The sequence below is a fragment of the Capra hircus genome, chromosome 23 (assembly GCF_001704415.2).
Source record: "Capra hircus breed San Clemente chromosome 23, ASM170441v1, whole genome shotgun sequence".
Lineage (NCBI taxonomy): Eukaryota > Metazoa > Chordata > Mammalia > Artiodactyla > Bovidae > Capra > Capra hircus.
Genome location: NC_030830.1, coordinates 14,933,692 through 14,961,497, shown reverse-complemented (window position 1 = coordinate 14,961,497; position 27,806 = coordinate 14,933,692). Strand labels below are relative to the sequence as shown.

Sequence of the window (27,806 nt, the reverse complement as noted above, 5' to 3'; positions counted from 1 at the left end):
CCAGTGAGTCAGATCTTTGCATCAGGTGGCCAAAGTATTGGCGTTTCAGCTTCAGCATCAGTCCTTCCAGTGAACATTCATGACTGATCTCCTTTAGGATGGACTGGTTGGATCTCCTTGCAATCCAAGGGACTCTCAAGAGTCTTTTCCACCACCACAGTTCAAAAGTATCACTATTTGGTTCTCAGCTTTCTTTATGGTCCAGCTCTCCCATCCATACGTGACCACCAGAAAAACAAGGTAGCCCAGTGTGACAGTTAATTTTGTGTGTCGCCTTGACTGGCTCAGAGGACCAGTTAATTGATCTAACACCCATCGAGGTGTTGCCGTGAAGGTAGTTTTTGCAGGAGATGAGGATTACATGAATTGACTCTGAGTAAGGCAGACTGGCTGCCAGCACGTGGGGGGGCCTGGTCTAGTCAGCTGACAGTGACTGAGGTCCCCTAAGGAGGAGGCGCTTTCCTCCAGAGGCCTGTGGACTCAGCTGCACAGAGCTCTTCCCTTCCCCCACCTCCTGCAGCAGGCACAGGCTCCCCTCCCTTCCTCTCTCTCTCTTCAAACCTCAGAAACCGCCGGAAAGTGGTGGCTGTCTGCTTTAGCGCCTGCACTGCCCAGCCCTGTAGTCCCACTCCTCACTCTCAGCCTCCCGGAAGGAGGGCCTGACGGTCCTGGCAGCCCGCTCTGCCTGTACTTGCAACATTCCTTGGCTATCTGAGGTCACAGGCGCAGGTGGCATGTTCTGCCCTCCTGGGAAGGGATAGTTATCCTCCTCTTCCGAGCCAGCGTCCTCGGGTCAATGTCCCTCTGGCCTTTGGCTCACCCTCAGTGCTCCTTGGGCTTCCCGGGTGAGGAATCCGCCTGCCAATGCAGCAGATGAAGGCTTCATCCCTGGGTCGGGAAGGTCCCCTGGAGGAGGAAATGGCCACCCCTCCAGGATTCTTGCTGGGAAACCCCGTGGACAGAGAAGCCTGGTGGGCTACAGTCCATGGGGCCGCAGTGTTGGACACAAATTAGCGACTGAGCAAAGCAAGTGAAATAAATCCTGGAGCAGCAGAGCTGCTGGTGGACACGGTCACGACCCCACCCCCACCTTACCCACCCAGCCCTGCTTTTGTCCCGAGGAGCCCCCAGAGGCACAGAAAGCCCTTCCCCCGCTTCATGGCGTGGTCTCACGACCTCAGATCCAAGCACTTTGCCATCCACTGGCAATCTGGAAGAAAGAGCCCATGACGATCCATCTGCTTATGAAAATGGGTCTGAAACAAAATGGCCATTCCTCAAATCCTCGACACAGACGCCCGCATGAGGCACAGTTCCACTTCTGGCTGTGGCCCAGAGGAACTGAGAGCAGTGTCTCAGACACACACTTGCAGCCCCGTGTGTTTAGCAAGATTATTCACAACAACCAAGAGTGCAAGCCTCCCACATGTCCGTGCGGAGACAAATGGTAACAAAGTGTAGTCTCTACACACAATGGAGACACATCCAGCCTTTAAAAGAGGAAGGTAAGCGGGACACAGGCTCTGACGTGGATGACCCTTGAGGATAGGCCGCCAAGTGAAATACACCACTCACAAAAGGACAAATCCCGTGTGATCCAACCCACATTCTTGCCAAAATCTGTACTCCCTGTCTTCCTTGATCTCCCGAGTTTGACACTTTTGGGAAATGAAAGTGGAGGTAGCCTGGGTCACGCTTCAGAGAAAGGGCAGCATACCTCTGACCGACTTCAGACCCTGGACCCTGCCTGTACCTCATTCCTGCCTGCAAGCATGACAACCGTTACCAACAAGTAAGGGGCACTTTAGGTACCAAAGCAGTGGCTTTGGAATTTCTTAGCTCCTGATATTAGGCCCCAGTCTAAGGAACCTCCTGACTCACAAGGTGAGACAAACAGCATTGTAACAGTTGAAGGAAGAAACCGGAGCTGCGTTTGTTCACAGCGCCGATGCTGATGTCAGTGTGCAGCCGGGGGTTATTAACCGCAGCCCCCATGACCGCAGTGGGACGTCGCACCCTTGGGGTGGACGCACAGCCCAGCATCCTTTCCCAGCTGGGGGCCAGACTGACTCTTCGGGATTTCCCAGGGATGGAAAAGTCTGGGTGTCGGCTGGGAACCCACCTGGGTGATGTGTGTGCTCTTACCCCTCTCTGTTGTTTCTATTTCTTTTCTTTTGAGACCTGCATGCTGAAATTAAGTTCAGGGAGCTATCGACAATGAAACCTCTATATCTGTGTGTAACAAGCTGGAATCAGGACTGCCGGCAGAAACACCAATAACCTCCGATACGCAGATGACACCACCTTTATGGGAGAAAGCGAGCAGGAACTAAAGAGCCTTTGATGAAAGTGAAAGAGAGGAAGGAGAAAGTTGGCTGAAAACTCAACACTCAAAAAGGGAAGGTCATGGCATCTGGTCCCATCACTTAATGGCACATAGATGGGAAAACAGTGGAAGCAGTGAGAGACTTCATTTTCTTGGGCTCCAAAATCACGGCAAATGGTGACTGAAGCTGTGAAATTAAAGATGCTTGCTCCTTGGATGACAACTTATGACCAACCTAGACAGCATATTAAAAAGCAGAGACATTTCTTTACTGACAAAGGTTCATCCAGGGAAAGCTTTGGTTTTTCCAGTAGTCATGTATGGATGTGAGAGTTGGATTATAAAAAAAACTGAGCGTCAAAGGATTGATACTTCTGAACTGTGGGGTTGGAGAGACTCTCGACAGTCCCTATGACTACGAGGAAATCAAACGTCGATCCTAAACGAAATCAGTCCTGAATATCAGAAGGACAGATGTTGAAGCTCAACCTCCAATACTTTCGCCACCAGATGCAAACACCTGACTCATTGGACAAGACCCTGATGCTGGGAAAGACTGAGGGCTGGAGGAAAAGGGGGTGACAGAGGATGAGATGGTTGCATGGCATCACTGACTCGATGAGTTTGAGCAGGCTCCGAGAATTGGTGATGGACAGGGAGGCCTGGCGTGCTGCACTCCGTGAGGTCTCAAAGACTTGGACATGACTGAGCGGCTGAAATGAACTGAACAAGGGGTTTCTTTTGTTAAGGAATCCTTCGAATGGAAAATGAAGGTAAAACTTCTGGCAAACCAATTCAGGACATGGGGACTTAAATGTGGCTCTTCTTCACCGAGAATTGCATGTTTTTCTGCAGAACTCTGTTTTGGATGGTAGTGCAGACAGCAACCTGAAGGTGGGCCAGCAGCAGTCGGGGGATCTCTGCTGTTCTCAGCTCAGACTACCCGATTCCTCAGCCACATCTCCCCTGCTTAGAGCTGGGTCACACCTGCCCTGCCCCCGGCGTGCGGCTCTGAGGCTCTGAGAGCTGAGTGTGTGTGGTTCCAGCTCAGAGAAGTGTTGGCGGCGGGTGCTGAGGGAAAGGGGCTCTCACCCACTGGGGCCTGTTGCCCAGAGTCACTGGTTATGAGCCCTGGTAACCAGGACTGGCTGAGTAAACAGGTGAGTAAGCAGGTGTCTTGGTTTCCGATAACCGATCACCACAAACTCAGGGTGAATGTGTCCTGAAACCTCGCCGTAAGCAGGGCATTAACATACGCTCCATATCATGTATGGAATTTACATGTAATGTGATCAACAACAGCACTTAGCGCCAGGGTGTGTGCACGTTTGCCTGAGATGCATCCAGGGATCCCAACTGGGCTTCTCCGGGGTCCTGGTTCTGCTCGTGGAGCAGGTAATCTCTGGCCGGGGTGGGGGTCGGGGTGGTGGGGGATACAGGAATCACCTAAACTCTCATCGTGACAAAGTCTCCTTGGGTCTGGAAAATTCTGTGAGACTGCTGGTGAAGCATTCTCACTTTCGTTTCTATATAAGCCCTTCCCTGTATTCCCCAGGCCAGGTTAGATTCAGCCCAAAGAGACTTTTCCTGTCTTCCTCCGGTTATCGTGGTTTGTGCCCTCCTGGGCCGAATGAGTCTGTGACATCATTATCAGCTGGTGGGCACTGTGCCCCTTGAAGACAGGTGGCACGCCCGGAGGCGTTTCTGTTGTCCTAATGGAGGGAGGCGCAGCTGGCCTCTAGTGCAGGGGCACAGGAGCCACGTCAGGAATGGTCATCGGACCCCACTTGTCAGTGGTGCTGCCTGTGAGAAATGCTGGCTGGACACGAAATCGGGCCCCTTTCACGTCGGAACCCACCACGTCTCCAGCACAGCGATGTGTCTGGAGGTTTCTCCTTGGGTTGGGGGGGGCCTAGTGGGTGACGTGCAAAGTCCGTGGTGGTATTTCCCGTCAACAGTGGTGGAGACAGATGTGTACCAAGCTTCCCATCACTTCTCACCGAAGTTAACAAACGTGACACGCACTGTCTTCTGGAAACTGCCCACCAACTCTGTGGAGCTAATAGGTGTAACTGCTGTCAGGAAGTCAGGCTCAGACATTCATGAAAAGGAAATACGAGCAACGCTCGCACGTCTTAAACACGGGCAGAGATACACGTCTGAAACTCTGATTTTCAATTTGAATATTGCTTCTGAATTATGTCTGCCTCCCTTCTTGTTTCTGCGGCCCCCCTCCTTGGCGTCACTCCCATACGCCCACTCCTTGTAGCTCAGCCTGTGCGTCCCGCCGACTCCCTGTTCCCGCTGTCCTGTAGGGGGACCACCCCGGGTCCTCCCTTCCCAGCTCTCCGTTCCTGGGCAGGTCAGCGCCACCCTCGCCGCCCCACCCAGGACCTCTTACCCCTTTCTGAGGCACACTGCGATTGCTTCAGTTCTGAGTCTCAGGGAATTTTACCCCTATCATTTGACTTCTTCTTGAGTGACTCTTTAGGTCCAACCTGGTCCTTTCCTCTGCGTCATAAATCCACATTAGGACTGAACAGGGCTTTTAGAGAGAAACCTCTTTGTGAAACTGAAGCTTTCAATCTGTGTAGCTTTCATAAAATTCCTTGGTCTGGAAAAAACCCTCCGTACAGCCATACTTGAAGTCCCGCTTTTCTGCCATGTGACACGCAGGGTGGCGGTGGGGTGAGATTAGTGAGCGGGAGGAGGGGTCCCGGCTCTCTGACTGGGCTGCAGACCCCAAGGGCACCTCTGTGACTCACACATCCTTCATCTCAGCTCCTGGGGCCATTTCAGGGTCTTGACCTCCCTGGGGGTGGTGCTGGGTCAGCCTCGTGATCCAGGAATCTCCTGGTTAATCAACGTTCATTTTTAACCATCAGCCTGCTCTTTCAGTGTTGCCAAATAGTGGGACACCTTCCTGGCTCAGGGTCCCTCCTCCCGGCCACCTCCTGTTTCTTTACAGAAGCTAAAACACTTGAGGACCGGGCTGTAGGGAGCAGGGGAGCCAACTGCCCAGCACTTAATATGTGGAACCCAGAACCACCGAGCGCCCTTCTCTGGGTTCCTTGTGCCCGCCCCCAACCACCTCCCAGGACCTCCCAGGTCATTCTCAGAGGACCTGTTCTCTGACATCCCCGGGAAGACCTGGATCTAAAATGCTATTTCCCTCTGCGTCTGGCTGAAGAGCTTTATCATTTGTGCATAATCGCACCCCCCATGAAGCCTCACCTTCCCTTTAGAAATCTGTCCAGACACTGCGGTTGATGGTATGGACACAAAATCAAGTCAAGGAGAATGAGGCTGTCCTAAGGCCGGTCACCTAGTGGAGAAGGAAACGGCAACCCACTCCAGTAGTCTTACCTCAAGAATCCCAGGGAAAGCGGAGCCTGGTGGGCTGCCGAATATGAGGTCGCAGAGTCGGACATGACTGAAGCGACTTAGCAGCAGCAGCAAGGCCGGTCACCTAGCGGGAACCATACAGAACACGGAAGCTCCTCCATAAAGTCCGTCCAGAGTGAAGTGTCTGCCGGGGACTTTCTTGGGGAATTTGTGTGTGGCTGCCACCATCTAGATGTTTTCTCATAACATCTAGGAGGTACCTCTGAGCACGTCTGGTGTTCTCATCACCTGTGAGGCACCTCAGGTCCCATCTCCCAGCCCAGTGCCACGCTCGTGGGAGAGGCCGAGACGTCCCTGCTGTTTGAGTTGACAATCTTCATTATGCAAGGACGGAGCACTCATGGGGGAAACAAGTTTACAGGGAGAAAGGCCTTCAAAGTAAAGGAAGAAAATACTTTAAAGAAAGGTTTTTCAAAGTTACAGAAGAATCAAGTTTAGAGGGAGAAAGGCCTTCCAAGGTCAGGGAATCTTTGCAGAACAGGGCCATGCTCAGCATTGCTCTTTGTAGGCTACTGAGAAATGGCATCTAAGTGCCCGTAGGCAGAGAGGCAGGCATGGTCTTTTGCTAACAGTACCCAGACAGGGCTCACTGGGCTGAGAGTTAGGAGGCCAAGGGGGACTGACCGTGCTGGTGGTGGGAGATGGTGCTCTGCCGGGTGACCCAGACCTGCTGGGTGCGCTTGCCAGGACCAACTCTGTTTCTTCTCTAGAGCTGAAAGTCAGATCACCATATAAAGACTTTGAAAAAACTCCGCTTCCCGAAGGCCTGGGTCGGCCCACACTGACCCCCACTCCCGCCCCTAACCCACCCCGCGACCGTTACCCACCCCCACCCTCGCCCTCCACACCCCACCCCCCAGACCCGCACCTCCACCGTCTGCATCCGTGGAGGCCAGAACCAGAACCAGAGCTCCCAGGGCAATGGGCAGAATCTCACGTTGTGGGCGGGGCCGGGTTGGAGGAGGCCCCGCCCTTCGGGCTCTGTTCCCAGGGCCTCCTGGACCAGAGGCCACTCCCTGCTGGGATCTGTTAGAGTCTGGAGCTGAGGAGGCAGGTGAGCCTCTCCCGCGAGAGAGAGCTGAAGGAGAGCGGACAGGCTCAGGGCCCCTCTAGAAGGTGGGGACCCAGAACCCGCTGCCCTGCCACCTGGAGGCAGAAGGGTGACTGCCTGGTTGAAGGATGGGGAACTGGGTAAGTGGATCTTTCAGAGGTCCCAGAGCCTCGGAGGGGCTGAAGGGGCTCTCAGGTCTGGCAGGAGGATGAGCCATGTTGGCCAAGTGTGTTTGAGTCCGGGGCGGGGCCAGGCAAGAGCAGGGCGCCTCCGCCTTCCGCAGTGGAGGGAGGTGGGGAGTGGGGACACTCCTGTTCTCAGGCTCCGAGCGGCAGCAGGGAGAATGCGGGCCAGAATAGACGTGGGGTCAGGGCCAGCCTGGCTGGAGAGCTTTAAGGGGACAGGAGGCAAGGCTTGGTGGTGGCGCTGGGGGGCTGGATTGGGCCGGGAGGACACAGGGGCCCCCTCAGGGCCTGAGGCCAGCCGTGGTGTGAGTGAGGGTCTCGTTACCAAGGAAAGACGGCCACAGGTGGGCTGGGGGCTGATGGCCGTGCCATGTCCGGTTTCAGGATGGCCCGGGCCACCCCGCCCGCCTGCCTGACCCCCCTCTGACCTCCACTGCCTCTCCCACGGCCTCAGTGCTCGCCCTGGCTGCACCCCGTCACCCTGACGGTCCTCTCCTGAACACCTGTCTTTAGTCCTTTCCTCTCCTGTGTCCCTCGGGACCTGGTTTCCAATGTCAGGCTCGGTGTCCGCTGATGGCTGTTGAGGGAAGGAAGGAGGGAGCCTTCAAATCCTGTTTCTGGTAAAAATTGAACTGAAAAATTTAAAGAAAAGCACAGAGCTTGGGCCCCACGTCCCGTGTCCGAGGGTCCCTGAGGGCTGGGGAGCGGAGGGCAGGCGCCCTGAGCTGGGCCGGGGTTCAGGGGCACTTGCTGACCATCAGGACCCGAGGCCCGGCTGGCACGGAGCAGCCGCTGTAGGTGGAAATTCCTCGCCTCAGAGCCCATTTCCTCCCGGATTCCAGCCTGTCTGGCTCCAGTTCAGCTTCTCAAACATTTCTCAGCTATCAGCTGGGAAATGGGGAGACCTGGTCTGCTTCATAACTGAACATCTCCCAGGGGTTCCTCAGGAGTATGTGCAGTGATACACAGGGCCTTGTGGGGACCCGGCAGAGGGAAGACCCCCCGAGAAGGAAGTGGCAGCCCACTGCAATATTCTCGCCTGGCAAATCCCACGGGTAGAGGAGCCTGGAGGGCTACAGTGCATGGCCACGGGCTTGCAAATGGTTGGCTATGACTAAGTGAGCACACACACTGGCTAAAGGCAAGGTTTCAGGCGTTCTGTCCATATGAGGGATCCCGCTCTGTGTCCACGGCCTCATGGTGTGCTGTCTGCTGCCCACCTGGTCTCTCTTTCAGAAGGACCAGGCCTTGAGCACGTTTCACGGCTGAATCTCTGGGCGGGGCTGCTGCAGTTTCTCTGCAAGTACTGCTGGGCCATCAGATCTGAAAAGCTTGTAAATACTGTGGATTGCTAACCAGATATGCTCTGTGTCATCTGGATTACTTCTGTTGTTTGTGGGAAACATCCCAGGGGTCGCTGTCTCTAAGGAAGCCAGACAGATATAGATAGCTGTCTGGAGCTTATATCCTGGAACTTATTTCATGTTCTCCATTGGAGGCCAGAAGTTCCACCCCTGGACTCGTCTAGAGCTTTGCATTACAGATGTTTAGTAAATATCCACTTAATTAGCGTGAATCGGTAAGCAATTGACCTAATCATCGCTGGTCTCAGCCATTAGGGTGTCTTTTTTTGTTATGCATCTAAGCCCCCAGTGCACTATTTTCAGACAGCCTTATCAATCTGCTTGCATCTCCACCAGGGACATCAGGCAAACATTCTCTGGCGTTTCATGAGTCAGTCAGTTCAGGCAATGCTGGAAAATTCACTTAGAAACAATCCTATTAGTGGTGCAAACGTCCTGGTAGAACCTGCGGTGAGGAGGTGAGCACCCTCTCCTTCTGTGTTGGAGCTGAAGCCTCAGCAGGACAGAATGCTGACTGACCCAGGGGGATGTTTAAGTGGTTGCTCTGCGGTCTGGTCTTGGGTGAGTTGCTGTGTGTGTCAAAACTGACTTGTGTTAAGTGACCCGGATATGGGTTGCGACGTGCTTTCTAAACGTATCTTTGCCAATGTATTATTTCCAACATTTGAAAGAAAGGTTATTTTCAAAAATAAAGCACAGCGAATGAAAACACTGACTTGTAGCAATCCCCAATTCACAAATGACAAAGCTGTGTTTAGACCCTCGGTCAGCCTCCTTTGTTCCTGGTTCCAGAGCTCTGGCTGGAAATTCAGACTGCCTGAGGCAGGCCTAACAGGCTCTTTTTACTTGCACTTTCCAGGGAGTGCTGCGTCCTTTGAAATGGAAAGAGAAGAAGCCAGCCCCCTACCTGGGGACAAGTGGGGAAAGAACATGTCCTTTTCTTTCTGAGGATCAGGGGCTCTGTCAGGGTTCGCACCAGGGATGAACTGGGCAGGGACACAAAGACAAACTTTGTGGGCATCATCTGCACATTTGAAGCGAATTCTCTAAACACAAGACACCAACTGTTTCGCTGCAAGTTTTCCTTTCGTTTTAGATTGGATGGATTCATCAACAAAAGAAACACTTGTCATACACAATACACAATTCCAATATTTAATAGAGGGTCATCTGGTTTGATTTCAATGTGCGGTCATTAAAAGAAGAGAAATAGAAACAATAGGGAGAATTAACAGTGTATCCATCACCAAACTGGGCTGACAACCTACACTCAGACTCGAACAGTCCTGGGTGTGCCTAGTAAGTCCGAGTCTTTGCAATGGTGCCAGGCTCCTCTGTCCATGGGATTCCCCAGGCAAGAATACTGGAGTGGGCTGCCTTTTCCTTCTCCAGCCGGTCTTCCCCACCCAGGGATCCAACCTGGGTCTTCTATGCTGCGGGCCGATTCTTTCCTCTCTGAGCCACCAGGGACGCCCCCAGCTCTCCCAGGTTTCCAAACTGAACCTGTCATGTTTCAGAGGAGGTCGCTAATTTCCCCACTGCGGTCACCGGCGCCGTGTTCGCCCTCCGAGGCTGCGCTGGGCGGGCAGGCCAGGGTCCCACCCTGCTTGGTTCACAGGGGCCTCTGTGCACCGGGAGGAGCGCGCCTGGCTTCGCGCAGAGACTCAAGCCCACGTGCCCGGGCGGCGCCCCTGCGGACCAAGTATCAGCCCGTGCGCCCCGCGAAGACCCCGGGCTCGCCCGCTGAAGGCCTCCTAGGGCCGGGCCTTCGCTCCTCCTGCGGCCCCGGGTAGCGGTCCCCGCACTGCGGCCGGACCGGACCCGCGGCTCACCTGGCGCCTGGCTCGCCCCTGCTGTTCGGCTCCGCCCCAACCATGCGGCACCGCCCTCCGGTCCGGTTCGGTCCGGTCCGGTCCGGTCGGGTCCGGCCCTCCCCCTCTGCCCAGCCCCTCCCGCTCGACACCGGCCCTCCAGCTCCAGCCCAGCCCTTCGGTCCTGCCCGCCCCGCCCTCCGGCCCGGCCCCGCCCTTCAGCTCGAGCCCCGCCCTCCGGCCTGGCCCCGCCCTCGGGCCCGAATCGCCCCGCCCCTCCTGTTCGAGCCCCGCAGTCCTGTCCTGCCCGCCCCGCCCCTTCCCGTCTGCCCCGCCCCTGCCGCTTGGCCCGCTACCTCCCTCTCGGCCCCACCCCTCCCTTCCGTTCCGCTCTCCGTTCCGGCCCTCCCCGCCCCTCCCCTCGGCCACGCCCCTCCCGCTAGGCCACGCCTCTCCCGCTCCGCCTTGCCCTCCGGACCGGCCCGCCCCGCCCCTCCCGCTCGGGCCCGTCCCTCCCGGCTGGTCCCTCTCTCCGGTCCAGCCGGGTGCGGCCCGGCCCGCCCCTCTCGGCGGGGTATTTACGCCCGGCGCCTGCGTCCATGCCCAGCCCGCTCCGGCCGCGCTCAGGTACGTTTCGGGATGCTGGGGCCGCGGAACCGGCCTGCGGGCGAGGCGGGCTGCGGGCGGCTGCGGGGGCGCGTGCCGGGCTGGGTGTTCTTTAGGATCAGGCGGCCGCGGCGGACGTGGTGACCCGGTGAGTGTGACGGCGCCGCCGTCCGGGACCGGGGACCGGAGGACCCGCCTGGGGGCGGTGCCCAGATACCCTCGGCGAGCGCCTGGGCGTTGCGGACGGGGGGGACCGAGGTGGAGGCCGGAGGGCGGATAGGAGCCCGCCTGAGTGCCCAGGTGACCCTCGGAGAGCGCCGGGCGTTGGGGACCCGGGGAGCCGGGGGCGGGGGACTCGGAGGGCGGATAGGAGCCGGCCTGAGTGCCCAGGAGGACCCGGCGCCCAGCGGTCTCCCGCCCACCGCGCGGCCTGCGCTCAGGGTCCCTCAGGCCTGCGAGGATGATCGTGAGGACCCTTTCAGAGCTTGTTACGGCTGGTTTTGTTTTCGCTAGACACGCTGCAGGCGCAGTATTCTGAGAGTGGGCATCTTCAGGGCCAAGAGGGCCTGGGAGAAACTTTAGTCGCACCTGGGTGCTCGATAAGTTGGCACCTGAGTTACTTTCTTCCCTTCTCTCCACCCCCCCCTCCCCCATAAAGCTCTAGTTTGAGGGAAAAAAAAGTATGGGAAATGAACCTTCACATGCTGCCAGGATTACTGAGCTGCTGGGGAGGCCGGGTTCTGCTGGGACTTTGGCTTCCAGCCCAGTGGTACCTGGCCCTACTGTGTGCCTCCCCGCTGGTGTGCTTTAAGGCCGAGGCGGAGAGGGCGTGTGATAAGTAACCCTTGGACTGAGGTCCCCATGAACAGGAAGGGCTGTGGTTATCAGTGTTCTAGGGCGTGGCGTGTCCAGGACTCCCCACAACTGGTGACTAACTGCACCCTCAGCATTATACCACCCCAGAGAAAGGCCATGGTTTCAGTCATACTGGCCATGTAAACTAAGTATTTAGAACCAGAAGAGGCCAGTTCCAGTCCTAAGTGTTGTATTGCAGCTCAGCTTCTGGCCTGACCACTCCAGCCAGTAACACTAGAGTGAAACGAGCGTAAATGGAGCCACTGTTCTTTTCTGCTTGCACTAAGAGCGCGCTACATACACAAAGGGCTTGGGCCTCACTGATTCATCCCCTCCTTTTCAGTTTAGCGATTTTACAGGGAATGGGTATGCTCTCACCTTTAATGACCATCAGCAACTGTTGCCAGTGGAGAAAAACAACGATTACCGGCCTCGCTGTGGCCTTTGAAGACCAGTGACCTCCTGCTTTTCTCTGTATTAGTGTTAAGGTATTGGATATTAACGCCTGCCCTGGTGGCTCAGTGGAAAGACGCTTCTGCAAGGCAGGAGCGTCAGGTTCAATCCCTGGGTTGGAAAGATCCCCTGGAGAAGGAAATGGCAACCCAGTCCAGTATTCTTGCCTGGAAAATCCATGGACAGAGGGGCCAGGTACTAGTCCACGGATCACAAAAGAGCTGGACTCGACTTAGATAGAAAGCAACCAACTGGATATTAAAGCTGGAAGAGAATGTGTAGGGATAGTGATTCTTCTCCTCTACGTTCTTCCTGGCTGGTCGAGTAATTAAATGGACCTCAGACAAATCAATAGCAGAAAAGCAACCCCACTGAATTCTGTGCGAACGTCAAAGATGCAAGGCTCAAGAAGTGACCAGGCAGGCAGCTTTGTGTGTGTGAAGATTTGACAGACAAGGGCGTTTGCCTGGGGCAGCAAGGTCGTGAAGTATCAGGTTTGCTGGTTTCTTGTATAGCCTTTGGGCCTTGGGTTCCCCTCTTTGGCCGTAAAGATGTCTCTCTATCTCCTGGTACAGGGACGGTATTTCCACGTGGAGATTTATTTTCAGCTCCAGGGGGAACAGAAGAAGGGCAGCGTCAGCTTTTTGCACCGGCTGTTTCTCAAGACTCTTTCAGTTCAGTTCAGTCACTCAGTTGTGTCCGACTCTTTGCGACCCCATGAATCGCAGCACGCCAGGCCTCACTGTCCATCACCAACTCCTGGAGTTCACTCAGACTCAGTTCCATCGAGTCTGTGATGCCATCTAGCCATCTCATCCTCTGTCGTCCCCTTCTCCTCCTGCCCCCAATCCCTCCCAGCATCAGAGTCTTTTCCAATGAGTCAACTCTTCCCATGAGGTGGCCAAAGTACTGGAGTTTCAGCTTCAGCATCATTCCTTCCAAAGAAATCTGAGGGCTGATCTCCTTCAGAATGGACTGGTTGGATCTCCTTGCAGTCCAAGGCACTCTCAAGAGTCTTCTCCAACACCACAGTTCAAAAGCATCAATTCTTCGCCCCTCAGCTTTCTTCACAGTCCAACTCTCACAACCATATAGGACCACTGGAAAAACCATAGCCTTGACTAGACGGACTTTTGTTGGCAAAGTAATGTCTCTGCTTTTGAATATGCTATCTAGGTTGGTCATAACTTTCCTTCCAAGGAGTAAGCGTCTTTTAATTACATGGCTGCAATCACCATCTGCAGTGATATTGGAGCAAAAAAAAAATAAAGTCTGTCACTGTTTCCGCTGTTTCCCCATCTATTTGCCATGAAGTGATGGGACCAGATGCCATGATCTTCGTTTTCTGAATGTTGAGCTTTAAGCCAACTTTTCCGCTCTCCTCTTTCACTTTCATCAAGAGGCTTTTGAGTTCCTCTTCACTTTCTGCCATAAGGGTGGTGTCATCTGCGTATCTGAGGTTATTGATATTTCTCCCGGCAATCTTGATTTCAGCCTGTGATTCTTCCAGCCCAGCGTTTCTCATGATGTACTCTGCATAGAAGTTAAATAAGCAGGGTGACAATATACAGCCTTGACGTACTCCTTTTCCTATTTGGAACCAGCGTGTTGTTCCATGTCCAGTTCTAATTGTTGCTTCCTGACCTGCATGCAGGTTTCTCAAGAGGCAGGTCCGTGATCTGGTATTCCCATCTCTTTCAGAATCTCCCACAGTTTATCGTGATCCACACACTCAAAGGCTTTGGCATAGTCTCTTTACTTCAGAGCAATCAGTGTGCTGCAGTGCAGTCGTTTGCGTGAGCTGCCCTGCACGCCATCAAGAGCACACATTACCCTGTGCGCCCCCGTCCTCATGCAGGGAGCCGAAATCAGGGAGCTGACGCAGTGCCGGGAGCGGGGTGGCCAGCCTCCAGCCCTGCAGCTTCAGGCGCTTTCCTTGGGCTCACCTGCTCTGTCTCTCCCAGGTCGGTGTCAGGCTCAGCTGTCATCCCTTCCCACCATGCACAGAAAGGCCCTGAACCCTCGTGCACCCCAGCCCATTCCCACAGTGTCCTGTTCTAGACCAAACGCCCTCCGTAGCAGGGCTGTCGACCTCCGAGGCAGGGCCCTGGAGGTGGACGTGGGTGCGTCCCAAGGCCCTTGTCCGAAGCAGGATCAGCAGGGCCTGGGCCTGGGGCAGCAGGGGAAACCCCGAGGAAACCGAGTGTTGTGCGAGTACCTGCTTGCTGTCAAGGTAGAGCGTCAGTGCTAACAAGAGTTAAGAGCAGCGTGAGACGCGGTCGACCTGTGGCCTGAATTTGCGTGACACTGATTTTCAATCCATCCTTTCAGCCTAGCCACCATGGATGCGCTGTCAGCATCAAACGGCACCTTTGCCTTGACCCTTCTGAAAAAGCTGGGTGCGGACAACTCGAAAAATGTGTTTATCTCACCCCTAAGCATCTCCTCTGCCCTGGCCATGGTCCTCATGGGGGCCAGGGGCAACACCGCAGCACAGATGTGCCAGGTACGTTCAGGAAGCCGGTTGTGGGCGGCGGCTGATGCTCTTTCTTTGGTCGGTGAGCCGGTGTCCGCGATCCGAATCCAAAGGCCTTGCTCGACAGCCAGGCCTACTCCCCTGTGCCCCACTCCCTGGGCGCCCCCTCCAGTGTCTGTCTGGCGTGTGGCCTGGGGCTCCTGACAGCGCAGCACCCGATTCCAGCAGGACAGGCTTGAACGAGCAAGCGTTCATCAAGCCTCTGCTCAGACCCGCCGCTCAAGGCCATGTTGGCCGAGGCCCTTCCTGCCAAGATGCCCAGAGCCAGCCCAGGTGGGCTGCACAGGGTGTGGATGTCAGCTCCTGGGCCACAGTGGCGGCGGAGCGCTGACCTCTGGTTCCTGGCGGTCACAGTCTTCCCGCATGTGGGGTGCTCTTACCCTTCCCAAGGTCCTGGGGTCCAGAGGGCCTCCAGGTGTAACAGAGTCCTGATCGCGCCCTTTAGCCGGGGCCGTGAGTTTGACCTCTGCCCTAAGGCCATCACTTTCAGGGTCCTGTGCCAGCTGGAGAGGCTGGGAGTGAGAAACACTTGCCGCCTCCACCCAGCAAGTGTCAGGACGCAAATACGCGGGTGCTCCTGCTCAGTCATCTCTGACTGTCTGCTTCCCCGTGGACGGCAGCCCTCCAGGCTCCTCTGTCCATGGGGTTCTCCAGAAAGAACACTGGCGTGGGTTGCCATGTCCTCCTCCAGGGCATCTTCCCGACCCAGGGATGGAACCCGCGAGTCTTGTCTCCATCCCCGGCAGGTGGATCCTTTCCCAGTGCGCCACCTGGGAGACGCACGTATTCCCTTTAAGTCCTGCTGAAAAGGGAGCAGTCCCCTCTTGAGCTCAGCACTGTCTCCCCTCCCGCTCTCCCAGGCTCTGAAGGGGCCGCCCTCTCTCTGGGCACCTCCTGTGCAGATTCCGATTCCATTGGGAGGGCCGGCCTTCCCGCACTGCACAGGCCTCTCTCCAGGGCTCCCACTCGGCCTCCTCTCCTCCAGCAGTGGTGCCCCCGGCCCTCCAGCCTTGGCCAGCTGCTGGGTGCAAAGCCCGTGCCCAGGCTTTAGCTATGTGTCACTTTGGAACTGTGCCGGACAGCTGTCTGGACCTTCTCTCTGTGGCTCCCGAACAAACCGCCCACGACCGGGAATGACCAGGACCGTGCCTGGGACTCTGCGGCCTGGCCGCACGGTGCCCACTGGGCTCCTCCTGGTGTAGGAGAGGCCCCGATCCCTAGGCACTCTCCTCTGTGTGCCCGCTCTACCGCGTTGTCATGAGGCCCCAGCAGGGTGCCTGGGCATTTCTGCACCCTGGCAACAGGGGCAAGACAGCGAACGTGGAGGTGCCAGGCCTCTACGAAGGCCCGGGCCCGGAAGAGCCACTTCTCCTGTCTCCCGCTGGTTGGAGCCCATCCCGAGGGCAGTCCAGACTGAAGACGTGGCCTGTTTGTGCAGAGACAGGCGGCCTGTCCGGGGTCCCGTCTGCAGGCAGACTGCGAGCACAGGGCCCTGGACTCGCCCCGGGGCATTTCTGCGCCCGCCATCGCTGCCTGAGCCCGAGCAGGAGATAGGCTGCAGGGCTTCCCAGAGCCACTGCGCCTTTATTTGCGTGAGTCTTGTTTCAAGCTGCCTTGAGGATCAGTGCGGTGCTTAGGCTGACTTCAGTGTTGTGTCCATTTCCTGTAGTCAGGGCGTACTGCAGTGGTGGGTTTTATCTGTTTTTGATTTCAGACGCTTTCCCTAAGCAAAGCAGTGGTGGAGGTGAAGATGTCCACCAGGGTTTCCAGAAGCTTCTCAGTGAAGTTAATAGGACCGGCACACAGTACTTGCTCAGAACGGCCAACAGGCTTTTTGGAGAGAAGACTTACGATTTCCTCTCGGTAAGTCATACTCCCGATTTCCGGAGGCAGATAGAGACCAGGGTCCTGTGTAGACGGGAGGCGGGCCTTGTGGTGCAGAGAGGCCTTGTGGGCTGAGACCCACACGGTGGGCGGGATGTGGGACCCCAGTCTCGACCTCACGCTTCCTGGAACCGCTCCTTAAGTTCCTTTCTTTTCTAGAGGATATTTGAAGAAAATCATTGATGTTTAAGGTGTTATTTTGATATGGACTATAAAATCAAAACATTCAAAATATTTGTCAGTTATTTCACAGTGATCGAGTGTTCCAAGGATCCAATACCAATCACAGTGTATAATTAGATATTCCTTTAGTGTGCTCTTTGACTGGTCATTATTACTAAATAGTAATTTAAGAAGCAGGCCCTTGTTTTCAGATGTGTTTAAAAGCTGTTGAAATCACCAAGGGTAAGATGAGGTATCAACTTGGAGGAGACCACTTTGCTTCCCGACTATTTTCTTAGACTGAGACACTTCCGTCTTTTTCAAAAGCCCCGATTAAGAGTGGAGCAGTAGGTTGGCAGAGCCTGAATGATGTGAGGGTTCTATGAAATGAGGCACCGGGACCACGAGATGCAGGGTCCACGGTGTGGGGAGAACTCCGCCACGTGACATCGGACAGAGCCAATTCTCCCGGTCCTCAGAGCACCTCTGAGACGTAGCTACTGCTGCGTCCTTGCTTCCAGGTGGCAAGGAACCAGAGAGACGCAGCGACCTTTCCAGGGTCACACAGGAGGGAAGCCCGGAACGCGTGCTGGCGGCAGTGTTGCCACGTTGCCCTGAATGGCTGTGTTGTTGTTGCTTAGTCGCTCAGTTGTGTCTGACTCTTTGCGACCCCAGGGACTGTAGCCCACCAGGCTCCTCTGTCCATGGGATTGTCCAGGCAAGGATACTGGAGTGGGTTACCATTTCCTTCTCCAGGTGATCTTCCCACAAAGAGATCAAACCCTCGTCTCCAGCATTGGCAGACGGATTCTTTACCACTGTGCCACCTGGGAAGCCTGAGCTTTACTCAGTTATTTATTCAGTGTAGCTGAAAACTGAGACACGGATTGAAGGTTAATTGCGAACATTTGTTTGTGCATCACACAAGTAACCGTCAGATGATCTGTGTTGAGTTATGCGTGGTGAAGAAGTCAGCCGTTGGCGTTGTCTGTTTCTGTAGCCATGTCATTCTGTCATTCCGTCTCTCCTAGTGTTTCAAAGATGCCTGCCGCGTGTTCCACCAAGCAGAGATGGAAGAGCTGGACTTTGTCAGCGCTACGGAGGAGTCCAGGAAGCACATAAACACCTGGGTAGCTGAAAAGACAGAAGGTGAGGACGTGTCACTACTTCTGTTTGCACAGTATTTGAATCGGTCTTATTTTCCATCAGTTCCTTCTCAAGACCATCGAATGTAAACAGAAATGGCTTTTTCTCTAAAGAACTGGAAACTTTCAAATCCACTTCTGAAAATTTAATCAGCAATCAATTTCTCCAGCTTTCCCCCTCCTCATCAATCTTCGGTGCACCTCTTCCAGAGCAATCACACTTTGACTTATGGCTGTTGCTGTTAATGTTCCTATAGTCTGCCTTTTCACAAGGGCGGAAGGCAGACTCTGGATGCGGCGCCACCTCCCTGCCTGTCCAGCAGAGCGCGTGCTCTGCGGGTCGCTGAGCGTCACTGCAGGACACGCGGGCAGGCCCTGGGCCGCCTGCGCTTCTTCGTTTCCGTGCTCTCCACACTGGCTCCGACCTCTCCCCTTAGGAGGGTCCCCTCACGCTGTAGTCCGAACATTCCTTTTTCTGAAACTGTGAATGATTCTGCCCTTATTATTTGTTCATTTTATGTGTTTTATGCAACTCATGGTATCTTTCTGAGCAGAGACTTGAAGGTTTTTGTCCCTGATTTTGCTTTCAGGCCAGGCTCCCTGCATAGGTCTCCCTGGTGGCTCAGATGGCTAAGAATCACCTGCCAAAGCAGGATAGGCGGGTTGGATCCCTGGGTCAGAAAGATCCCCTGGAGGAGGAAATGGCAACCTGCTACAGTATTCTTGCCTGGGGAACCCCATGGATGCAGGAGCCTGATGGGCTACAGTCCACGGGGTCACAAAGAGTGAGACCCAACTTAGTGAGTAAACAGACAACTCGCTGCACGTGGTTGTCTGGGGGACAGTGAACCCTCTGGTCTGGGCACTGACTCCTCGAGGGGACGGGCCAGTAACTACCCTGCCCAGCACCTCACCAGGAAACCCTGTTAGCTAACTGGTCCTTTAACTCTTCTGTGCAGGTAAAATTAGAGATTTGCTGTCTGCAAATTCGGTTAACCCTGCGACACGTCTGGTTCTCGTGAATGCCATCTACTTCAAAGGAAACTGGGAAAAACAGTTTAACAAAGAGCATACTGAGGAAAGGCCATTCAGAGTCAGCAAGGTGAACAAGAATGTTTCATAAAGCGAAGGAGGTTTTGGAAATGGTCCCTGGGGTCCTCTTAGTTTATGGATCGTGCCAGGAGGCTGACCTTCAGGAACGTGAGCCTCTTGTGGCCTTGGCGGCCCAGATGTGGATCCGGGCAAACCCTGGCTTCCTCTCCCCCTGCTCCTCCTCTGCTGTGTCATCAGCGGTGGTCCGTGCGGCGGGTGTTCTGTCTTGTATCGCACATCCCACGGGGCAGCTCGCAGGTCTCTGGACCTGCTAGAGCCCCCGAGACCCAGTTCAAACTCCAGACCGTGGCTGTGACGCTCCATGGTCCTGGATCCTACCGTCTGACACCTCCCGTCAGGAGCTACCTACACAGACGCCTTTCTCTGCAGGGCATCCAGGAGCCTCCCTAGCGGTCTCCACGGCCCGGGTTCCTGGTTCCCGTGTCCCTCCTCTGACTCTCACAGAGCCCGTGGCCTCTCACAGTGGCTCTGATGCCCCACAGCCCCTCGGGCCCGTGTGCAGGACCCGGGAGGTTACTTGGAAGTTTTCCTGAGGACGGTGGCTGGGCTGAGAGTGGTGGGGGTAGGAAGCACAAGTGAGATTGCCTTGTGGTTTTCTGATCCTTGTATCTATTTACTCGGCTGTGCGGGGCTCCTTGCCGCTCAGCCTTTCCTGCAGCTGCCCTGGCGGAGGCCCTCTGGGCTCGGGGCTTGGGCTTCTCCTGCTGGTGCTTCTCCTGGTGCAGAGCTCGGGCTCCGGGCCCGTGACCGCAGGAGCTGCGGCTCCCGGGCTCTCAGCCCAGGCTCAGTAGCTGTGGCCCGTGGGCTTAGAAGCCCCTGGGCTGTGCGGTCTTCCCAGACCAGGGCTGGAGCCTGTGTCTCCTGCATTGGAAGGCGGATTATTTGCCCCTGATCCACCAGGCGGCCCTGTTGTCTTTAAAACCAGAGCCCACATGGTTGTTCATGGTCAGCTGTGGGCGGGAAGGCCAGGCGCCCAGGACACGGCAGGGTTTGACGGCGGGATGAGTGGTGTCACCATGAGCAAAGGTGGGAACGTACAGATGGAGCAGGTGGAAGGGACACGAGCCGCCAGTGTGCGAGCCGAGCTGGAGGCTCCTTTGCATCCAGATGAGATGTCAGTACAGCAGGAGCCGGGGGCGAGGTCCTGCCGGGAACGTCCGAGTGGAGCCCTCCTGGGTCAGCAGGAGAACAGCATCCTGAGGCCTGAGCGCCGGGAACCAGGGGTGGGAGCTGGAGCCGAGCGGACGAGCTGACGAGGCGGGGCTGAGAGGGGTCTGGAGACAAGACAGAGTGTGTGGGCGCAGGGGGCCGGCTCTGATGACTCGTCCTGCGTGTCCACGGGTCTTGTTTTAAGTTAACGTTTATCCATTTCCTTTATAGAACGTGGAGAAACCTGTGCAAATGATGTTCAAGAAGTCCACCTGTAAAATAAGCTACATTGGAGAAATAAGCACCCAGATTCTGGTGCTTCCCTACGTCGGCCAAGAGCTGAACATGGTCATCCTGCTGCCCAGTGAAAGCACTGACGTGTACACGGTAACCAGGCATCTGTGGCCTGGGGCTCGGCTCTCGTCCCGATCTCTGCTGGGCACTGGGCTCCGGGAACTCGTATGTGGCCTGCAGGGCACGGTGTGTGGGTCACAGCAGATGGTCCCTGGGGCGGCGCTGCTGCAGACCCTGAGATCTTCTACCTTCTCCTTCAGGTGGAGAAGGCCCTGACCTACGAGAAATTTGTCGCGTGGACGAAGCCGGATGCGATGGACGAGGAGGAGGTCGAGGTGTTTCTTCCCCGGTTTACGCTGGAGGAGACTTACGACATGGAGTGTGTCCTCCAAGATCTGGGCATGACCGACGCCTTCGAGGAGGCCCAGGCTGACTTCAGTGGGATGTCGTCCCGGCGAGACCTGTACGTGTCCAAGGTCGTGCACAAGTCCTTCGTGGAGGTCACCGAGGAGGGCACGGAGGCCGCGGCTGCCACAGGGGCGGTGGTCATGATGCGCTCCCTCAGTGTCATGCCCCGGTTCTGTGCCGACCGCCCCTTCCTCTTCTTCATCCAGCACGGCAACACCGGGGCCATCCTGTTCTGCGGCCGCTTCTGCTCGCCGTGACGAGGTGGTGGGGGCCCCCCCGGTGCTCCTCACGGCTCTCCCCAATCTCTGCGAAGAGCCTGGAACCCCAAGTGACCTTGGCAAAAGTCCACAAATAAAAGGCTGATTGTGACTGCCTATGTGTGTGTGTCTGTGTGTGTGTGTGTGTCTGTGTGAGTGTGTCTGTGTGTATCTTTGTGTCTGTGTGTGTGTGTCTGTGTATCTGTGTGTGTGTCTTTGTGTGTGTACATGTGTCTGTGTGTGTTTCTGTGTTTGTATCTGTGTGTGTGTCTTTGTGTATCTTTGTGTCTGTGTGTGTCTGTGTGTATCTTTGGGTGTGTGTCTGTGTTTGTATGTGTGTGTGTGTGTGCACCTGTGTGTGTGTGTCTGTGTGTGTGTGTCTCTGTGTGTCTGTGTCTGTGTCTCTGAGTGTGTGTGTCTCTGTGTGTCTGTGTGTGTCTGTGTGTGTCTTTGTGTGTCTTTGTGTGTGTGTTGTGTGTGTGTGTATACCTGTGTGTGTGTGTGTCTTTGTGTGTGTGTGTGTGTGTACCTGTGTGTGTGTCTTTTTGTGTCCCGTGCCTTCTCGGAGCTGCAGCTCCCACCGGAGGCGGGCGCTCGGTGGTCCTGCCGGTGGGGAGCACTGGCTCCTGCTCTCTGGGTCCTCCCTCCGCCCGCCCCGTCCAGGTCCTCAGGGAGCGCGCTCTGCTCCAGGCCTGGAAGGATGAGCGGGCTTCCCTGTCTCCTCTGCTCAGTGGCCCTGCTCCTGAGACCAGAGAGAAGCAGAGGCTACAGCAGCCCAAGGGAGGGGGAGCGGGCCTCAGAGACCCCCGAACGTTGAGCCCTCCAGAAACCAGCCAGAACAGGGGAGGGCCGTGGACCCAGACCGGGAGAAGTCCATCCCCGAGCCACTGTGTCTGCATTGGAGGGTCTGTGGTCAGAGGCCTGTTCAAGTGCTTGACTGTCCACACTCTCTGAGCATGTTCAGTTGTCCCCTGGTGTCAGAGATGAGCAGACAGGTCCTGTTCACGAGGTGGGGGCGTTTCAGACCACGTCATGGATGCACGCCAGGTGACTTTCCATCCTGCCGCTGGTTCTGGAGAGAAAGGTGGCTACGGTTTCAACCAGTCCATCCTAAAGGAAATCAGTCCTGAAGGTTCAGTGGAAGGACTGATGCTAAACGTGAAACTGCAATACTTTGGCCCCTGATGGGAGGAGCTGACTCACTTGAAAAGACCCTGATGCTGGGAAAGATTGGAGTCGGGAGGAGGAGGGGATGACAGAGAATAAGATGGTTGGATGCCATCACCGACTCGATGGACATGAGTTTGAGTAACTCTGGGAGTTGGTGATGGACAGGGAGGCCAGGCGTGCTACAGTCCATTGGCTCCCAAAGAGTCAGACACGAATGAGCGACTACACTGCACAAAGCTTTCTGCAGCCGCCCGTGTTCCCTGCTGAGACGTGGGGCCCATGCCCAGCCGATGCTGAGGTTTGGATGGAGAGCGGTGCGGGGTCCACTGGCCTCCCTGTGGCGTCATCAGGAGCTGGGCTCCCTCTAACCTAATGGTGTGACCCACATTCTCAGCCTGTCTCTAGTCCACTGTCTCTGCTGTGCCCAAGTCAGCACCTGAGCCGTGAGGAGAGACAGGCTGCAGAGACGCTGCCCTTGGGAGCGGGCAGTGGGCCAGTGGCATCAGCGCCCGCCTCCCCAGCCTGTGCCCACTGTCGCCTGAAGTGAGCTGTCTGTCCAGCCAGGGTCCGAGGCGTCTGTCCTTCGTCCCATCAGGCACCGTCAGCAGGGACCTGTGAGGATGGGCGCCGTGGTCCGGGTGTTACAGACCCTGTCACGCAGCTCGGCCTCTGCCCGTCTCTCTTAGCTGGACCTACTACTGCGCGGGCGGTTTCCTCAAACTATCTATGTGCTATATTTGACTGCAGTGTTTAATTTGGCACTGCTGAATAGATTTTAATAAGGAAAAGTTTCTTTTTAGAAACAGAACCAGATCTGTGACACTCTAAAAATTTCACATGCATCTAATCTTGAAAGTGTGTGGGTAGCTTTTTAATAAATTGCCAAATGAAGTCCCACTTTGCAACTGTGTGCTGACTGGGAGAGGACAGAGTAGGTGGTATGTTTAAACAATGTAAGCATGTACAAGGGGCTTCCCAGGTGGCGCTAGTGGTAAAGAACTCGCCTTTCACAGGAGACATAAGAAATACAGATTTGATCCCTGGGTCGGGAGGATCCCTGGAGGAGGAAATGACAACCTACTCCAGTATTCTTGTCAGAAGAATCCCACAGACAGAGGAGCCTGGCAGGCTACAGTCCATAAGCCACAAAGAGTCGGACATGACTGAAGCAACTTAGCATGCACATACAAATAATTTGGGGAAAGTAACAGAAAATACTTATATCTGAATTCAGTGACAGAAGATCTGTAGTCTCTTTGCCAAATCAACCCTGTGCTGAATCAGATTATTTTCTCTATTTAAATTGTAGTATGCATTGACCATCTCTCCCCCACTCCCGCTAAGAAAGGATAAATCCATTTGACTTAAATTGTAACCTTGCAGATTTATCTTAATCTTAACTTCTCAAATTGCCTGTGAAATCTGTTCACCAGCAGCTTCAATGTCCCTCTCCTGAGCAGGCTCTCACACCACTTTGGGGAATGTGGTATAGCATGTGGTGGTGGTAGTTTAGTCATTCAGTCATATTTGACTCTTTGCTACCTCATGAACTGTATGTAGCCTCTGTCCATGGGATTTCCCAGGCAAGAATATTGGAGGGGGTTACCATTTCCTTCTCCAGGGGATCTTCCTGACCCAGGGATTGAACTCACGTCTCCTGCATTGCAGGTGGATTCTTTACCCCTGAGCCATCAGAAAAGTCCTTTTTACTCCTACTCAAAAGTGATTCTAGGAAAGTAAGAAGTCCCACATAAGGGAAAAGTACTGGTTCTTTCTTAAAGTATCTGAGGAATTTCTTACTTTTGAAACTGCATGTCCTCCCATGCTTGATGCTTACTGATGAACTGTCAGGCCTTTGCAGGTGGAAGATGTTATGTCTGGCAGCATGAGTGCATACCTCCTATTTCAATTTAAAATGAAAAACTCATAAACCATTGTTTTTATTAAACACACACACACACACGAGTGTATTTCACAGAAAGACTTTACTTGGATTTTCTTTAAAATACCCATAGAATACATAGAACTTATTACCGATTGCTTTAATTTAGCTTAAAGAACAAAAGGGAGCAAAATCACTTTAGACACTGTGTCTCATTTTAAATGGAACATGACATGTTAGAATTTAATTCTGAAAAAAAAAAATCCTTGCATGTTGTCAAATTTAAATGCATTTATATTTTTAACTTGGTGATTTCAACAGTCTTTAGCAGCAGTCAGCAAAGTTTACTATGAGGGACCAGTAAATATTTTGGGCTTTGCAAACCACCGGCCTCTGTTACAACCACTCAACTCTGCATTTGTAGTGAGAAAACAGCTGTAGACAACACAGAAACAAATGAACAAGACTATGATTCCCAAGAAATGTATTTGCTAAAACAGACAGTGGCCTGGATTTGGCTCACAGGACATCACTTGTCAAACCCTTATCCTTGGTAACTCACTTCTTGTGTTAGCTAATTCTTTTCCTCATAGAGATTCTTAGAAACTGTTTTCAAGTTATCATGTTAGCTTTTTATCTGAAATATGGACATGAAATATTGTTTCCTCTCATTTGTTTTGAAGAATATGACTCATATGCTCAACTGAACAGACCACAGACCTGTTATTTTCTCTGAGCCTTGCTGAGGCCAGTGAGGGCCTGGAGGAACTGGAAAATAAGTTCATCTGTCAACTTGCAAGTGAAGAATGTGAAGCAAGAACATGGAGCTTTGGTTCCACAAGCTGCTCCATTTAAGAGGATGCTGCTGAGAGGCTTAATGTTCTGTACTACTGGGCACAGTCTTGAAAATAATAACCTACTTTTCCTGAGCAATGCCAGCTCTGAAGGAGGATGATGTCTACAAATGAGGCCTCATAAAAGAATATAATTAAACACTGATGCTCCTCGGAGTGAAAGAGCTTTGAGATAATGACTGCAGTGGCACGGATTGTACCAAAGAGAACAAGATGTCACAATTATATATTTGCAGGTTGATTTAATCTGACAGGATTCTTAGCAACAGTGAACTTGGTCTGTCTGTGCATCACAACACAGCCTATGTGTTCTACAAATGAAGCTCTATTTATCTTTTACAAAGTTGCATATGTCAATTAGTGAACTTCTTAATCTAGCTGGACACTCTTATCAGTGGATGTCCAGCATAAGTCTTCATTTGCTGTGACTTGGCCTTTGTAAGTCATCCTTTTTATTAAATTAAATTCTTTAAAAAATTCTTTATGTAAGTGGATTTCTTTCATTATTTGTCTTTTGAATGTTTTGTCATGCAAAGTTCTAATTATCCTATCTTTTGAAGTATTTCTAGCAGATGAATTAGCAGCTAGTTGGTTGCATTGTTCCTCACAGTTAATCAAAGGGATAGGATGGATGGGCTATATCAGAAGTCAGCAAACTAGGGTTCTTGGGCCAAATCCAGCCCACTACCACCAGTTTTGTGTGACCTTCAAGATAAGAATCATTTTTACACTTCTAAATGGCTGAAAAAATATTAAAAAGAGGATTTTTTACTAGTGAAATCTGTATGATATACAAAGTCAGTGTTCACAATTAAAATTATACTGGAACACAGTCCCACTCACTTTTTTTTGGCAAAAATCTATTGCTACTTCTATGCTATAACCTCATAGATGGGGGTTTACAGTGGAGACGGTAAAAGCAACAATGTCTTAGTTAATCTCTGGCCCTTTAGAAAAACAGCCTGTCTGCTGTGGACTGAATGAGCTTTCATATTCCCTTCCAATTTTTAATTTTAAACTGACTCCTATCATCTTCCTTTTCCAATTCCCACTTTGGCTTTGATTTTGGGAGTGGGAGGTATTAATAGATAGAGGCAGGAGCTCAGCCTTAGGTCCCCAATTTTGGATATGACAATGCACCTTAGTAGACTTTCATCTCTATCCTGTGAAATATTGAATTCAACTTAGATATTCATTGATCAAAATGCCTAACATTTATCAAGTGCTTTAAAATTATAAAGTGTTGCACTTATGTTGTCTCCTTTGACCCTATACACTAGTGTATTTCTTTTGAAGGGGAGAAAACTGAGGTTTAAGTATGTTCACTAACTTTCCAACACTCATGGAACTAAGAAGAGTCTGGAGAGCAGACTTGAAGCCTGACTCTGAATCTTCTATTATTTCTACACTGCTACCCTGCCTCAGGAAGTAAGACAGACACAAAAATCTGTGATCAGACAGTTATTCTTATCTGAAACTCATGCACAAAGCTCATGTGAAAGGCACCTGGGCAAGAGATTCTTCTCTCTTCCTTGTTGCCTGACTTTAAACCTGTAAAATCTGGGACTTCCTAGCCTCCAAAACTGTGAGAAATAAATTTCTGTCATTAATAAGCCACCCATACTATGGTATTCCAAATAGATTAGAACAGACCACTCTCAAACAGCAGCCAGAGTGATTTATTTCTAGCATATCTCACCCTAAAATTATCTTATTTATTAATTGATAGCTCAGTTGGTAAAGAATCCTCCTGCATTGCAGGAGACCCCAGTTCGATTCCTGGAGTGGGAAGATTCCCTGGAGAAGGGTAGGCTACCCACTCCAGTATTTTTGCGCTTCCCTTGTGGCTCAGCTGGTAAAGAGTCTGCCTGCGATAAGAGAGACCTGGGTTCGACCCCTGGGTTGGGAAAATCCCCTGGAAAAGGGAAAGTGTACCCACTCCAGTATTCTGGCCTTGGCGTCACAAAGAGTCAGACTCAACTGAGCAACTTTCACTTTCATGGTTCCTTACTTCTACATTACTCCAATAACTTTTCTGATGCAAGAATTTGCCCATGTTTTTCACCAACACCTAGAACACTGCATGGCATTTGGTACACACTACATAAATGTTAAATGGGTGAATATGTCATGTGTGTGGCTTTTGAAATGTTTTTTTTTTTTCTTTTTTAAAATATATTCTTCCTTGTTGGTGATTGGACAAGGCATTTTTTAATCCAAAAAAAAAAAAAAAGCCATGATATGCCAGATTTGTCAATAAAGGTGAAAGTGAAAGTGAAGTCGCTCAGTCGTATCGTAGATAAGAAATAAATTGAACATAAGATGTAAAAATTATGAATTCAACCTGGATAAGCTCTGTAGGGATGTAGATTGTTCACAGTAATCATAAATATCTTCACCTGTAAACATCGTTTCCATAATATCCATCTGAAGTCTCAGCTTTGCAGCGTTGTGGTCTCTCACGATTCCAAGGCAATGGGGATACACAAGTGTCTTAAATTTCCAACTATCCCTTTTTCAAGATAGAGCATGAAAGTATCTGATCAGAAAGCTGAGAAGCCCTATAGCTGAGAAGCTATTATGATGGTTTAACTCCTTTGAGGCAAATGTATTTTCACTGCCCCCAATATTAACAATAGCCATCAGAGTCATCAGTGGTAAGAGGGAGTATCTTAAATTCTATTATGCATGTGCATGGGTGGATAGATTAAAAACTGTATTTAAACCCTCTTTGAGTGACTATTCCTTGGTGGCTTAGATGGTAAAGAATCTGCCTGCAATGCAGGAGACCCAGCTCCAGTATTCTTACCTGGAGATTTCCAAGGACAGAAGATTCTGGCGGGTTATGGTCCATGGGGATACAGAGAGTCAGACATAACTGAGTGAGTAACACTTT

The 27,806-nt window shown here is 52.9% G+C and overlaps 1 protein-coding gene across 3 annotated transcripts; it reads left to right on the top strand.

The window, feature by feature from the left end:
• On the top strand, positions 6,896 to 21,123 carry LOC108633536 (serpin B6-like). Of its 3 annotated transcripts, none has more exons than XM_018039256.1 (7): positions 6,896 to 6,922; positions 14,388 to 14,562; positions 16,307 to 16,455; positions 17,670 to 17,787; positions 18,743 to 18,885; positions 20,277 to 20,432; positions 20,600 to 21,123. In XM_018039256.1, exons 1-7 carry the CDS (start codon positions 6,911 to 6,913, stop codon positions 21,002 to 21,004), a joined length of 1,158 nt encoding a protein of 385 aa, XP_017894745.1. In that variant the 5' UTR covers positions 6,896 to 6,910; the 3' UTR covers positions 21,005 to 21,123. The 3 variants fall into 3 exon arrangements, with proteins under 3 accessions (XP_017894745.1, XP_017894747.1, XP_017894746.1); XM_018039258.1 differs by lacking the exon at positions 6,896 to 6,922 and adding an exon at positions 10,637 to 10,769 and having other exon boundaries at positions 14,388 to 14,566; XM_018039257.1 differs by lacking the exon at positions 6,896 to 6,922 and adding an exon at positions 10,637 to 10,769 and having other exon boundaries at positions 20,600 to 21,116.

What these genes read in the sequence shown, in the direction of transcription:
- LOC108633536 (XM_018039256.1), top strand. An exon ending in GGTAGCTGAAAAGACAGAAG is followed by an intron (nt 17,788 to 18,742) that starts GTGAGGACGTGT and finishes TCTTCTGTGCAG; the next exon opens with GTAAAATTAGAGATTTGCTG. An exon ending in GGCCATTCAGAGTCAGCAAG is followed by an intron (nt 18,886 to 20,276) that starts GTGAACAAGAAT and finishes TTTCCTTTATAG; the next exon opens with AACGTGGAGAAACCTGTGCA.